This window comes from Pelobates fuscus, chromosome 1, assembly GCF_036172605.1.
Source record: "Pelobates fuscus isolate aPelFus1 chromosome 1, aPelFus1.pri, whole genome shotgun sequence".
Classification (NCBI taxonomy): domain Eukaryota; kingdom Metazoa; phylum Chordata; class Amphibia; order Anura; family Pelobatidae; genus Pelobates; species Pelobates fuscus.
Genome location: NC_086317.1, coordinates 252,028,402 through 252,044,361, shown reverse-complemented (window position 1 = coordinate 252,044,361; position 15,960 = coordinate 252,028,402). Strand labels below are relative to the sequence as shown.

The window sequence follows — 15,960 nt, the reverse complement described above, 5'->3', positions numbered from 1 at the left end:
GTTGCTAGCAACAGCTGCGTTAATTGACAAAAACATGACAGTGGTACCCAGTGGTATTTTGGTTTTGTGCTACCCTAGACATGACTAAGCTCGGGCAGCCCCCTAATCTAGATTTGACCCACCCCTTCCTATCAAGGCTGCACCTTTTACTGTTTAAGACCACATTGTTTAACCAACACACACTTTCACTGACAAACACACACCCACTCACTGACAGGCACACACTTTCAGGTAAACATACAATGACATACATTCACTGACAGACACACGCTGACATACCCGCCCTCACTGATTTGACAGACACTGACAGCCACACACACTCACTAACAGACACACACTCTCACTGATTTGACACACACTCAGACACACCCTCACTGATTTGACACACTCTGACAGACAAGCACACATTCACTAACACACATTTACTCACAGACACATACATACAATGACAGCCACACATTCACTGACAGACACACACAACTCACTGACAGACACACACATACTGACAGACACACATTCACTGACACACACACACACACACACACACATTCACTGATAGACACACACTGATAGTGACACACTCACACACATTTTCTCAGAAATAGTTACTTTTGCCTCCCTACCTTTTGGAGAGCTGGTATGGGTCCGGTCCTTGGGGTCTAGTGTGGATCCTGTCCCTGGGGTCCAGTGTTAGATTGCTTTTATTTTCTTGCACTGCTCCCTGGTGTGCCAATTTGTGATGCCAGGGCAAGAGTGACGTCATATTGAGGCATCCAGCGTCACAGCAAGGCGCATGCGGGAGCAGAGCAAGAAGAGCAGGAAGATGACAGATGGAGTCCTAAGGTGGCCACGTGGCTAACAAGGCATTTGCTAAAGTTTCCAGAGCATTCGGGTGCAGTTTTTTTTTTGCCTCACTATAATACAGTGCTAGTGATAGCTCTACCTTTTGTCAAGTTTTGAAAAATTAGGATTTAGCAAAAGACACACGGGACACGACTTAATTCTTTTGTATAAGCTTTTCAAATGACTGCAATTTTCAATCTATGGAAGTTCTGTAAAATGTAGATTAATCATTTAAAATGTTTCTCTGACAGATTGTGATCATTTGAAACGCTTATTCAAAAGAGTTAAATTGAAGCTAAAGTCCCTTATCTAATGATAATCTTCTGGTTTAAAGAGCCGCTTTAACAGCAGAACAATTTGTATTGAAGGAAACACAATCCACAGCAGACTCTTCTTTAGTTACATTTATTCATAGAAATTATGCTATTATATCAAATTATACAAGTTAATCAAAGTTGTGATGAATAGATTAATTCATTATTTTTATGAATAAAGGAGACTTTTGTGCAGAGGGCTAGTTACACACCCGGCAACCGTAACTCAGGCATCCTGAAACTCTGTTCTGGGCTGCCTAATGTCAATTCTGTGCAAAAGTGACATCTGTTGTCAGAACACAGAATGCGCTGGCAACACATGTAATCATCTTCTCCCTTACAGGCAGTGTGCTCTCCACTCCCTCACATTGTGTGCTCCCTCCTGCCTCCCTATTGCTGTTCATTTTTATTTTCTTTAAAAAAAAATCCCTACTCTCCCCTCCCAGCTCAGAGTGCGCAGGTGAGCTCTGAGACAACGATATGGTCAAATCAAATGAGTAAAATAGAATTGAGTAAAATTTGACAGAACTGCACAAGACTATTGGTGACTTCAGTTGGAGGTGTAGCTGTGGATTCTTGGTAAAAAAAAAATTGTGTGTGTGATTTATAACTAGGTCATTCTAAAGTAAATTTAACATTCAGTCAGCAAGGGATTATACAGTATACAGTAAGCTGTATACTATAGAAACTAAATGAAATAATATATATGATATAGTAATATTGCATTATTTATGTCTAAATGTGTATGTTCTTTTTATTTGTTGCAATCCTACATTGTTAAAGGACATATCAACACACTAATACATAGAAGGAAGAAGAAAATATTAACCTAATTAATCCTGTTTAGGTCTAAATTGTGCTAATGATGTATTTAATGGGTCTGCACTGCACCTTTTATTGTCAAAAAATATCTAGTAGCATTGACACCTTAAATAGGTTAGTGCTTCCTGAGACCAAAAGTTACTAAGGAGTGTAGCATGCTTAATGGTGCTTGCTAAATTTGAAGTGTATCAATAACATGTCTAAATTGTTAAGTAGACGAAAACTCAATAATGTCCATCAAACAAGGTTGTGTTCATATTAACACACTGTGCTAATTGAAAGGAGTGGACATACAGAATAATTGAGGCCCTCTGATACCAAAGTGTATTAATGACACAGTTATATTTAATGATCCTACAAAGACAAAATTAACAAGACATCCATTCAATGGGTCAAAGTTTATTTAGCTCAAAACGTGCCTGTTTCATTCATATGTAAGATCCACACATATATATGTGACATTAATATGCCATTAGTACAGATGAGTTAACAAACTAATGGACATCATTTAATGTTTTTACCAGAATAACAAAAAAAAAAAGAGGTTTGTAACTTAATGTCCACAAACACATGTTAACCCTTGCAGAATATACCTGGTGACTGCTACATTTTAAACTTGTAAAAATAATTAAAAAAAAACACTCAAAAAAAATCAATTTCTGAGCGTTAGCATCAGAAAATGGTACATCACCCCCACCCCACCCCCATGCGCACACACATATTTCATCCAGCTATATAATCCTAAAGCCTACTATAAACAGATTCTCTAAGCTCTGAACCCTCACTAAGCTGAATATGCAGCTAAACATTTACTATACTAACAATTTTAGTTGCACAACACACATCAAAATTCCTTCATATAACACCCCACATTGCATACATATTTAGATAAGTAAAGGGTATATACACTAAAATGTACCCATGGTGTGTGCCCTCTTTAAAAATAATTTGTAATATATCTCTATGTAGATCAACAGAACATATGGTGACTGCCAGGCTTTTAGTACTTTAGATCACTTTTTAGAAAAGGTCACTTATATCAGTGGTCCCCAACCCAGTCCTCATGGACCACCAGCAGTCCAGGTTTTGTCAGTATCTCAATTTAAATCCTGGACTGCTGATGAGCCATGAGGACTGGGTTAGGGACTATTGACTTACATGAATCTCCCTCTTTGAAGAGTTTAACATTAGTAATAACACTTGTGTATTTTTATTGTAATGTTGGCGCCTTGCGCTGAAGCGCTAGGAGCTGAAGAGGAGCCTCCAGAAGAAGATGGCAGCACTGCGAGGGATAGGTTTAGGTAAGTAGATTTCACCTTTGCAATTGCACCGTCGGGGTCTTTACAAATTTTACTGTAGACGTTGACAGTTCCACTTTAAATTGCACATTATTTCATACCTCCCTCTTAGTATTTCAAATGGCCAAAAAGGGCCACTTTAATTTTATGGATGTGAGTGGGAATGTGGCCAGGGTTGGGGCTGTTCTGAGAAATAATAGGTGACTTAATAATTGCAATTTATGCAACTAAAATGTAATTAAGAACAAGAATAATGTATCCAATTTACACAGACGGGTTTCTAAACATATTTATTTTAGTTGGGAGTATTATCGCTGTGTAGTGTGGTATAAACTCAGTCACACCATGAATACTTATCCTCCTCCTACATAGGGACGCTTGGGTGGTATGTTTATTTTTAAGCATATATATTACTCAAATTGCTGATTTTGCCGTAAACCCAAGAAATAATGTACATGCCATATCTTACGATACTCCTTTATTAACATATACACCATACATATTTTTAAAAAGTGCATTATCACTCAGAAATTGTCAGTCAGTAATTTGCAAGGAAGGAACATTATTTTTATGTGGAAGAGCTCTGTATTTGACAAGTTTTGAAAATCAACATGAAACTTGCTATGTATAATGTTATTTACTGTAGAACCAGAACCCCTTTTCCTCATCAACCAAAGTGAGCAGTTTCCTAGCAGATCATAAAGTCTCAGAGGTCGATTTTACTAGTTACAGAAAAAAATGGCATATCCTGTAAATTGACTTACAGTTAAAAGTCAGAAAATAAACTTTGTAATATTTACTGGCACAAATTGTGGGCTTACTTCCAAATGCACCTCACAACATCCAATATTTTTTTTGTTGTTGTAAGTGTATATTTTTGAGATAACATGTTGGAAGTGGTTAATTGCATTGCTTGCAGCCATAATGCCATCAGTCCAAGTTATGAAAAATAAAAAATCTGTGGTCCAAGAGACCCCAGCTAAATAAATCTCTGACCTCGACCTGCTTCACTGCTGCTGAGGGAATGAAAAACATCCCATCGGAAGTGCAACAAATACTTATTGTTTCTACATGATATGTGCAGGAAATGGATTGAAGAATTATATTATGTAGGGGCCTGGTGAACAACCTCTACCATTTCTCTCATCCTGCAGGGTCATGGGATGGAGGGTAATTACAAGACTGCAGGGTTCTTAAGCGACACTGTCACGTTGAACTTACTCTTTCCCAATCGCTTCCTCTTCTCTTCCTCTTTCCTACTCTATGTTTCTTTTTTTTTAAATTTCATCTGTTTCTAACTAAATTGGGCTACTTTGTCTTATGCATTTTTCCTACGCCTGACTTATTATTAGTAAATAAGTGATTTTAAAACTTCCCTCCTGCCCCCCCCCCCCCCCCAATTCAATAAAGGGGGACCTGACACAATTTCTCAAAGCCACTATGGTGTGGCACCTATGAGAACAATTAACAGGGGGAGACATAGAGACCCTCAAGCCCCCACCCATACCTCACAAGTGGGAGCAATTAAACTAAATGGAGAACCTAGTGTCCCACCCAGTCCCAACCCATTAGTGGCAGTTGTGGGCCCTAAAGATAATGGGCATCCTCTCCCAATCCCCACTCATTAGTGGTGGGTGGGAGGACCTAAGTGAAAGTAGGGGTCCCATCCAGCATCCACCCGTTAACCGTGGGTGTGGGCCCTAAGTGATAATGGGTATCCCCCTCCGCCCCAACCCATTAGTGGCAGGTGGGGACTCTAAATGATAATGTGGGTCCCCCGCAGGCCCTACTCATTAGCAGCTGGTGAGGGCCCTAAGTGATAATGGAGTGGGACCTACTGTCTTTGGTCTTCGTTCATTTGTTGTAATTTCTATTCGTTCATTCGTGTTTCTGATAAATTAATAAATAGCCAAAATTTGAGTTTGAAATTCGAAAAAAAATGAATTTCTCAGCGAGAGCTAGTGTGGGCAGATGAAGGCCCTGTAATGCATGTCATCAAGGAACACAAAGATGGCGGCACCTAGGACATATATCTGGAGAAGGAATGACGCAGTAAAAAAAGGTGAAATGGGGGACCTAAAGACATTTGGGGATGACTAGTGGGTCAATAAAAAGTAGAGGAGATAGGAAGGGATTTAAGGGGGCTTTTTGGCTCATAAAAGTAAGAGTTTCTATTAGTAAGGGTTTTTCTATTCATCTGCTAATGAAGTACCTGTATACACTGATTATATGGCTTACATCTTAACTCTAATAGTGTGCCTCTAATACATTAAATGTTTATCCTTTTCTGAGAGATTTGTTCTAGTAAGCACTAAAAAGAAAAAAAAATGTGTGTATATATATATATATATATATATATATATATATACACATATTTTTTTCTTTTTAGTGCTTACTAGAACACTAAATTATATTGTATTATAATACAGCAGATGAGGGGGGCGAGGCCTGACAGCCAACAGAGCAGGACGCACATGGCTGGAGCTCCTCAGCCTAAGCCTGAAAAATGCATTGATTAACCTGCTAAATCACACAGCATCTGGTAGAACGAACCCACAAACTCTTGCAGAACACTATGCTGACATTCTGGTTCGGAGCTTTGGGTCCAGGCTGTCGTGGACTGCACCGGACTGGCTTGGGGCCTACGTGGGAGTCCCGGGCTGGGAAGACGGACTTTCCTCTGTCGGAGCCCACTCTAGGTCTCAATTGGACCTGCTCCTCTAGACCGGTGGGGGTTATCCCGATACCCACTGTCGTGCTTCTTGGACTGATCGCCATTCCTATCCAGCACATACCTGCAGCAACAAGCCTACTCACCACCATGGCCGCTGCAACACTGAATGCCTCGAAGCCTGCATACCTGCACCTGACTACTTGAGTGGACCTGCTGCTACTGAAATTTGACAGCATCTGTGCCCAATTCTGGGGGAAATCAATGCTCGAGCAGCGATTGCCTTGCATGGAGGTCTGTGCAACCGCGACCGGGTGGCGTCGCCACGGCCTACCCAGCGGGCAACTCCAGCAGTGAGGCAGAAGAACAGAAGGCTGAGGCCGACAGTGCTTCGGGGTAAACCTACTTTCCAGCACCGGCAGAGTGAGCCCACGCGGCAGTCATGTCATGGCTATCCGGAGAGAGTCGGTTCGGACAAGCCTGCAGAGGGAGGAGAGGAGATCCAGAGGCTTCAGATCTGCGGCCAGCAGGGGAGCCATCTAAGGAGTGGCCATCTAAGGAGTGGCCAGTGGAATTATCACTAGGCTGTAATGTAAACACTGCATTTTCTCTGAAAAGACAGTGTTTACAGCAAAAAGCCTGAAGGTAATTCTACTCACCCTGCAGTCTTACAGCTCAGCCATTTAAGAGTAAATCACTTTTGTTTCTGTTTATGCAGCCCTTGCCCTCCCCTGGCTCTGACTCACACAGTCTGCATATATTTTTTTTTTTTAATATTTAGTCAGATCTTACTGTGTGTTTACTATAGAAGGTTTTTTTTTGGGTTTTTTTTAGCTCTTGCTCTGTTAATTGAACTTTAATCAAACACATTAGACTTCTGTAGGCTCTAGGAGGCTATTTACAGAGCAGAACAGAGCACATTCTAAGTTAAACAAACTGTGTAATAAAGGGATATTAAAAACAAGATCTATCATTATAGGAAATGTGTAGGGAGGTTATGTAAAGCTGGGGAGGTGTGCCTAGGGTTGCATAAACAAAATGTTTTAACTCTTAAATGGATAAGAATTAAACAGAAAGACTGCAGGGGCATGATCTATACATCAAAGTCCCTTAGAGTATCCCTTTAAGTAAATATAAATGTAGAATAGAACGTGTGTCTTGCTGCAGAAATAGTTTTTAACCTTGAGTTTATTTCCACACCAGAATTGTCTATTCATTTAAAGGGATACTATAAATGTACTATAAATGTGCTTTCAAGCTCCAGAAATCATACACTCACTCTGTGTCAGACACACACACACTGAAACACACATATATTCACTGACAGATACACACTGACAAACACACATACAGATACACTCACTGACATTCAGTGTGAGGCACACACATTCACTGACAAACATACACATTCACTGACAGACATACACTCTCAGTGACAGACACGCATACACACACTGACACATGCATAAACACACTGACAGACACATATACACACTCACTGACAAACACATATACATAATCAGTGACCAATACACACTCTCACTCTCAACAGACACACACACATGCTCACTAACAGACACACTAACACTCACTAACAGACACACACACTAGCACTCAGTAACAGACACACACTCTCAATAACAGACACTCACTAACAGACACACAATAACACTCACTAACAGACAGATACTAACACTCACTAACAGACACATACTAACACACTCACTTTTTTACTCACATTACTTTTTAAAGTGCTGGAATGTATTCTTCCCTGGGGTCCACTGGAGCTGGCTCAGCAGGCACAGGTGGGCAGTCGGGGAGACAAGCAGGTGAGCGGTGGAGGCAGGTGGCGAGGGAGGGCTCTCCCCTGCTCAGCTCCCTCGTGCGCCTCTCAGTGATGCCGGGGCTGGAGTGGCATCATATTCCAGCTCCGGTATCACTGGGGTGCACACAAGGAAGCTGAGCAGGAGAGAGCTCTCCCTCGCTGCCCGCCTCCTACACCAGCGCATGCCACCCTCGAAGGGGCCCTAAGGGTTGCCAGCTGGCCAGCTCCTGGGCCCCCCGGGACAAGAGGCTGGCAAGCCATCTTCCAGGGCGATTGGGTGGCCGCTTTTTTTTGCCACCCCCTGCAAGTGCCGCCCAAGGCAAATGCCTTGTCAGCCTCGCACTAGATACAGCGCTGCAGACACCCCCCCAGAAAGGAAGAGGCTCTGCCAATCAGATGTTTCCCTTTACGTTTTTTGAGTTTTTATTTATTTATTTTCTCAGAAAGTTCTATCCAGCAAAGGTTTATCTATCTGTAGTTTAATTCCCAGCCACAGTTCCTCTCCTCACATATGATAACTGGACCAACTAATTACGTTGATAGACGTTATACCATGGCCACTGTCAACAATTCACAGTTATTTAAATCTTTCTGTTGAAAGAAAGCTTCCAAGCTGCCACTTCACAATAGAACTGCGTGATGGATTTTGAGAGATGTCCATCCAAGCTGTGGATGCAGCAACCATTGACCTGCCTAAAAATAGATAAGCCAGATTAGATTTTGCCACATAATCATCTAAAAAAAGCCCAGTTCTGGAACAGCATTATTTGAACATAAACTAAGATCAATCTGTACCAGAATTATGGGGGGGAAAGTATGGAGAAGGCTTGGAACGGCTCATGTTCTGAAGCACACCATCATCTGTAACACATGGTGGAGGCAGTGTGAAGCACACCATGCATGGCTTCCAATGGCACTCAGTTATATGTGTCTAGCAATTATGGGACAGAAGCAGTTGGATGAATTCTAAAATGTATAGGGATATATTGTCTGCTTAGATTCAGACAAATTCAGTAAAGTTGATTGGATGGTGCTTAAGTTTACAGAGAGACAATGACACAAACTTGCTGTGAAAGCAACCCAGGAATTTTTTAAGGCAAAAAAGTGGAATATTTTGCAATAGCTGAGCCAATCACCTAATCTCAACCCTTTCGAGCATGCATTTTACTTGCTGGAAACAAAACGGAAGTAACAAAGACCCACAAACAAACAACTGAAGACAACAGCAGTAAAGGCCTGGCAAAGCATCACAAAGGAGGAAACCTAGCGTTTGGGGATGTCCATATGTTCCAGAATAAAAGCAGTTATTGCCTGCAAAGGATTCTTGGCAAAGCATTAAAAATTCACATTTTATTTATAACTGTGTTAATTTGTCCAATTACATTTGAGCCCCTGAAATAAGGGGACTTTGTATCAAAACGGTTGCAATTCCTAAACGTTTCATACAATATTTTTGTTCAACCCCTTGAATTAAAGCTGGGAGCCTGCACAATTTCATTTCTAATCCATTGTGGTGGCGTACATTTTTAAAATTGTATCAGTGTCCAAATATGTATTGTCACAGAATGCTTGTAATCATTTTGTCTTTTACCTTTTATATATAACCTCTTTGCCTATTTTATGTTTTCCAGGGGGATTAATCGCATGGTTTAAAAATATGAGCATGTTTTGTAAGTATTAATTGTACCAAGGAATACTTCTATGCAATGGAAAGACATTTCAGCATCATAACAATCAATACATTTCAAATCAATTGTTAAAAACAGAGTCAGAATAATGTTTCTTAGGAAAATCTCTGGGATATTCCCAACTGGGTTTGGACTTCGTCTTTCTCAGAAATTTGTATTTTTATTATTTTTATCTGGATTCATTACACTTTGCTTTGGAACATTGTTCCTCCTACCAGACACATCCAAATTTAGAAGAATATTTTTATCAGGTTCACAGAGCCAGAATGTAGAAAAATTACACAGTTATGCTCCTAAGAAAGTGAACAAGAAAGCAGTGGAATACCAAAAGTCTTTGTTGCGGAGTGCACACCATGAAAAGTGGAAATCCAAAGGCAAATATCAAGTGGAACTTAATTCGTTAGGATATGAAGGCAACAGTATTGAAAATGCATACAGTGACAAACAAAAAGCAGATCATTTTCAGAAAAAAGAACACGCTAATATGAAAATAAAGGAAATTGTGGTACCTACTCACGAGAACAAAATACCTGAATTTCAGTATAATTATAGAGCTTTCCAAAAAACGCTTACATATCCACCATTGGGCAACACAAGTGAATCAAATGATTCTGAACTTCAGGAAAAAAGGAAGAAAGTGAAAGAGGTATTTGTTTTATTGTTATTTTTTTTTTTGTAAATGTATATGGTATTGCAATGATTATTTGAAAGTGTTGTTATGGATGCATATGCCTAGGTTGACTTTTTGATTAGAATTTTCTGTATTTACTACTTCTTATCACTAGTCTCATTGTCATGTCAGGAGGGTGTAATCATGTGATTGCACCAGTCTAGCTGTCCTGGTAGGTGTTATCACCAATGCTGGTAAGTTAGCTGTCGGTCATGATGGGACATGAAGTAACAAGTGATAAATACAACAATAGGATGAGTAGATTTTTTTTACTTATGGAATAATACTTAGAAACCCTGTAAGTACATCTGCCAGGCCTGGTTGTAAGGCTCTTTCTGTCTGACTCCATGGAGTTATCCATTTTAGGGGCACTGTAGTGGTTATGATGCCAAGAGTGGCCTGGTGTCCCCCTATGTAAGTAGTCAAATTTTTGCTAATAGTTTGATGACTTACCTGGGGTCCACCAAGTGTACGTCAGCTCCTCCATGAAAGCCAGAAGCTCTCTGCATTGAGCTAGACTCCGCGAAGCAGGGCTTAACTCATTAGCTGAGACCAACAAACGTGCATTTTCGGCCAATCAACTGGCCTTGCATGGCAGTGTTTAGCTCAGAAGAACTAACAGAAGCTGAGTTTCTAATGGAGGAAGTGGGCAGTACACTTATTTGAATAACTGTGTAAAAGGTATGGCCTTTAATTGAGTAGGTATATTATATTAAATTATTAAGCTTGAGGATTATTTTATGACATGCATATGTAGGGAAGAGAATATATGTACCTACCGTATGTACCTCCCTATGTATTCTTCCTTTTTCCCTTTAAAGAAAATATATTTTTCCTTTTAAGAGGTCCCTAGTAGTATAACCCCTTTAAGTGTTGCATGCCTAGGAATTATTTGAATTTTTAAAACTTAGTTTTGTTTAACCCCTTAAGGACACATGACATGTGTGACATGTCATGATTCCCTTTTATTCCAGAAGTTTGGTCCTTAAGGGGTTAAAAGGAATACATTAATGTAATTTTCTGAAAAATCTCATGTTAGATTTCTTCACCTATGTAACAACTTTTAATTTTACAAGTTTGAATGAAAATTGCCATACATTCAAATGTATTTGCGGATTTGCCATTTATTGATATATATATATATATATTTATTTGTGTTCACGGCTACACCGGTTATGATTCAGGTAACATTGTTATTATTAACCTTGATATGTAAAAGTTGGTTGAGGTGTGCTGTAGGCCAGTAAATAAAGTGGGCCTACGCTAGCAGTATATACCAATTAAAGGGAGTGGAGGGTGGGTCCAATTACGGTAAGGTAGGGAAGGGGGTGGGGGGGGAGAGTCCCTTTTAAAGGTTCAAAGCCCCTCCCACAACATCAGGCCCTGCCTTCCAATTTGTGTTCGGGGCTACACCGGTTATTATTCAGGTAAGATTGTTGTTATTAACCTTGATATGAAAAAGTCGGTTGAGGTGTGCTGAAACCAACGTATGCTGTAGGCCAGTAAATAAAGTGGGCAAAAAGGAACACAGTGAGGAAGCTCAGTTGGTAAATTCTGGTAAACCGGTGAGGTAGCTCAGTTGGTAAATTCCCTGACTCCAAAGCCTGCTTAAACTGCAAGGTCACAGGTTCCCTTCATCCTTCTGAGGTTGATAAAGTGAGTACCATCAATTGGTTAATAACATCTATTACTATTCAGTTGCTGATTTGGTTATTTCTGAGACCGTGAGTCCCACTGGGGGAAAAATACTAATTATTGTTATTAAACACATTTATTGAGAAATAAACATAAATAAACATACCACATAAGATGGCTTTATGCATCTCTTGTACCGGTTGAGGAATGTATGTTGTATATGCTCAGCCTAGCAATCTAATGATAAAAAACATTTATTTAGACATTGTGAGGGTAGCCCCGTGCGGAAGTGAGGCGTTATTTTGAACAGTGAGAAGGTAGGAATCGAAAACCTTTACTGGGCACCAGGAATTGTTCATGGGGTAATAAGGAATGTGGACCATTTTGGTCAAGGGTAGAGTGAGTATGTAATGATCTAGATGTTTCCTTAAATAGGAGACATGGAGGCAGAGTTGTGTTGACCACATATGGTGAACTCCCGTGGCCTCAGGAAGCTGTTAAAGGCCAGGTATATGGTGGTCTTAATGACTGCGTTAGTCTGGGGTTCGAACGGGGCTGAATCTAGTACCTCAGACATGTCTTATAATAACTGTTTGTTGATGGGTAACCTTTGTTGTGGGGTAATACCGTCAACCTTGGATATACACTTCAGTATGGTCTTGATGGGGTATAAGGAGAGGAAACTAGATACTAAAAAAAAAAACTAGTTATTGGGGAAGGCGATGTACATATGGTGCTGGATGCCTGTCAGGTAAAACTTAATTGTGTTGTGTGATAACTTTAACTTGAGGTGGCAAAAAGTGTCGAATGCCACCAGGGAGGTTGTATCAAACATGTTATCTAGTTGATGATCTGCCATAAATTTCCTGTATAAGGAAATGCTCTGTCATAGGCAGTACAAGTGTTGGCGGATAGGACCAGTTTTGTTAGGGTCTGACTGTGGTGTAGTAACTCGTCTAGTCCATAATTAGTTCTTGGAACAGGGGGGCCTGCTGTCGCCCGACGTGCAGTTGTGGGTAGGGACTCTCAGAAAGCCTGAAATTGAAAGCGAGACAATCGATCAGCTGCAGTGTCTAAAACTCCTGGGACATGGCACCACACTGTCACGTCCTACTCTTTTCTGTGGAGATGTCTGGCCTCGGCTTCTGGTATCCAGTACTCTTTTTGCTATTCTTGCTTAGTTTTCCTTGTTTTTTTTGTTTTCTAGTCTGTGTCTGGTTTTCTTTATGCTGGGATTTCTGGGTTCATTCCTATAGTTCGTCCCTGGATTTCCCAGTCTCCAGGTTTCAATTAAATGTTTGTTTTATGTTGCCACACCCATTTGTTTTCCATCATTCACTCTGTTTCAGTGTTCCTGCAGGCAGCTCCTCAAGGCTTCTGCCCTTTCTTGCAGGTAAGTGCTATATATGTCTTTTGGTTGTTTTAGCATACTTTAGGCAGTGTAGGACCTGCCAGATATGGGGTACATTGGCGTTGTTGGCAGGCTTATGCAATGTATGATCATATAGTGTGACTAAATCCCCATAATTTCCATATGTAGTACTTAGTTATTTCTCCTCTTGTTTTGCCTATGTTATCTTGTCTTGTTTTAGTTTGTATATCCAGTCCATGTACAGTCCTGTCCAGTCATGCCCATGTTATGTTCATGTTTTCCTCATGTCTTGTGTATATGTTCTGGGTTTAGCTTACTATCCTTCTCTGGTTCTGGGTTCTATTAGTTCTGTCTTGTTTTCATGTTTGGTGTCTATCTCTAGTCTTGCCTTGTTTCTAGTACTGGATACAATCTTGTTGCAGAGCCTCCCTTTTTAGCTCCTGGGAGGTCTGCTTAATTTCCAAGCTCCTAGTTCCTGGTATCCGCTGAAGCTGATTCAGGGTCTTGGTATGTGGCTGCACAAATGCTGGTGCTCAACACCAGGGGGCGTGCGGTTACCCTGCACCAGACCCTGCTAATCCACCTCCACACTGTGACTCCTACTCTGAACATCAGGCATACTGGGTCCCGGTCCTGCACCGCCGCCTGGATTGTGTCTGGGTCCTGGGCATCGGACCGCCACCCTGACACACACTAAGTAAAGCTGATTGCAGGCAGCCAGCCACGTCAGTCTCCTAATGAACCTCACACAGAGCGGCCTTTGTTAATAACATGGAAAATCACCTGATTGTCTGAAAATCACTGTACCATTTTGCCTGACCACAAATGGCTCCATGCTACTGCCGCGGCTACAATGGGGTACACTTAAAAAAAAATAGTTATTGTAGAACCCCTCTATATCTTGTACCTCCTCAGGCCATTGCCCTAGAGCTATTCGTTGCTGAAAATGGCTGCAAAACCTGTGGTAGCTGCTGCATCCGTCCAAATGACATGGGAGTGTATAAATACCTGTGGGAGAAACATGCTTTCCCATTCCAGATCGAGAGAAGCATGTTTCACACAAGTAGATTTGCTGTGGCTTGGGTGTTGAGGGAGATGTGGGTAGTAGGCTCAAGAGTCTGGAGATGAATGCTCTACTCTGTGGGATGATTCTTATTGTGAAGTTTAGTGAGCCTAACAGTGATTGTAATTCTTTCTGGTTACATGAGTCGGTATGTCTGTAATGATTGATGTCGTGGAGGATGCTTGTGATTTTTCCCTGAGGAAGACTGGCTTTCATAGCCACCTTATCTAGTTGTATCCCTAGGAAATTAGTAACGATGTCGGCAGTAGCAGAGGTCGCAACTGTGACCGGGCGCCTCACTCCAAGAGGCCGGCTGCAGCAACGCCCCCTGCAACTGTGGGCCACCTGGATACCTTCTGGGCCGGTGCACAGCCGCACTGATCCAGGTCCGCTGGTGTCTGGCAGGAGGGGAGAGCTGTGCTGTGTTATTTTACATAACAGTGTCTTTATACCCCTTTAATAGTAAGCACAAAGATACCCGATGCCATATTAGTTGTCAACCGCTAGAGGGCCACAAGTCAAACTGCCCAAACCATTTGTGCAGACCGGGAACCATGGCAACGTGTTGAGAGTAAACTCTCATGCGTTCGTGAGAAAAGGCGCAAACGTATTTGCATCAAGTAAACCTAGGCGAGGATTTGAGTATCAAAAAGAACCGAACCCCTCGAACCCTCTTACAATAATAATAAGTGAAGGACCCAAATGCTTTAGCCGATAATAGAGCCTTTGTGCCTATCTGCCCCCCATTAACGTGTGACTAATGACCCGTTCGTATGAAAAGAGACGAATGGGGAGCAAATGTTTAATTGATTGATTTGCTGTAGGCAAATGTTCATTTTTCAATACACCTGAAAAAGAGCTTTGTTTTTAATGGTAGCCACTCAAGATTACATACTATAACATACACTAATGAGGCACAACATTAAAATCACTGACAGGTGAAGTGAATAACATTGATTATAGTGTTACAATTAATATATTATTCAGCAAGTGAATAGTCAGTCACCTACCTAGAGATTGTTTCAGACAAAATACACCCATTTATGGCTTTATGGCAGTGGTGTAATGTAACCTGCCACACTGCAAAAATTGTTCAGGAATGGTTTGAGGAATATGACAGGTTCACAATGTTACCTTGGCTTTCTAATTCCCCAGATTTTATTTTGTTTGAGCTAGAACAACAAATCCAATCCATGGAGGCCCTACATTGCAACTTGCAGAACTTAGAGGATCTAATGCTAATGATTTGGTTCCAGATAACACAGGACACAGTCAGAGGTTTTGTAGAGTCCATGCCTAGACTCATCAGAGCTGTTTGGACAGCACAAGTGAGACTTACACAATATTAGGCAGGTGGTTTTAATGTTGTGGCTGATTAGTGTACCAGTGATTGTTAAATATTTAACAATCTATTCCAATGGATCTCAACATGTTGACAGCCACCAAAATTATGCACATGGCATTAGCCATGACACACAGGGTAAGAACCAGTGTGCTATGCACTAAGTGCAGATTGAAATGTTCAAGTGAGGAAGTCCAAACTCAAGAGAAGTCAGCAAACATCCAAACGAAACTCAGATGTACTATGCCATATCCAGTGCAATAACAAGGTAGTGAAGTCACCTTCACACAGTTTTCTTTGATCTAATAATAGATGATCTATAACTATGGCAGCTATACTTGAAGGAATTTTCTTACCGCTAGACATCACGACAATTCTCACTGAAGATAAAAATGCCCCAATTATTTAGTCAGGTTG

General features: G+C 41.0%; 1 protein-coding gene across 1 annotated transcript in view; it reads left to right on the top strand.

Moving 5' to 3' along the window:
• The window catches only part of MAN1C1 (mannosidase alpha class 1C member 1), a 94,363-nt gene that overhangs the window by 10,110 nt on the left and 68,293 nt on the right, over positions 1-15,960 (top strand). The window contains exon 2 of the mRNA XM_063456471.1: positions 9,405-10,107. Within this exon, the coding sequence (XP_063312541.1) occupies positions 9,550-10,107 (558 nt within the window). The 5' untranslated portion in view covers positions 9,405-9,549. The remainder of the gene's footprint in view (positions 1-9,404; positions 10,108-15,960) is intronic.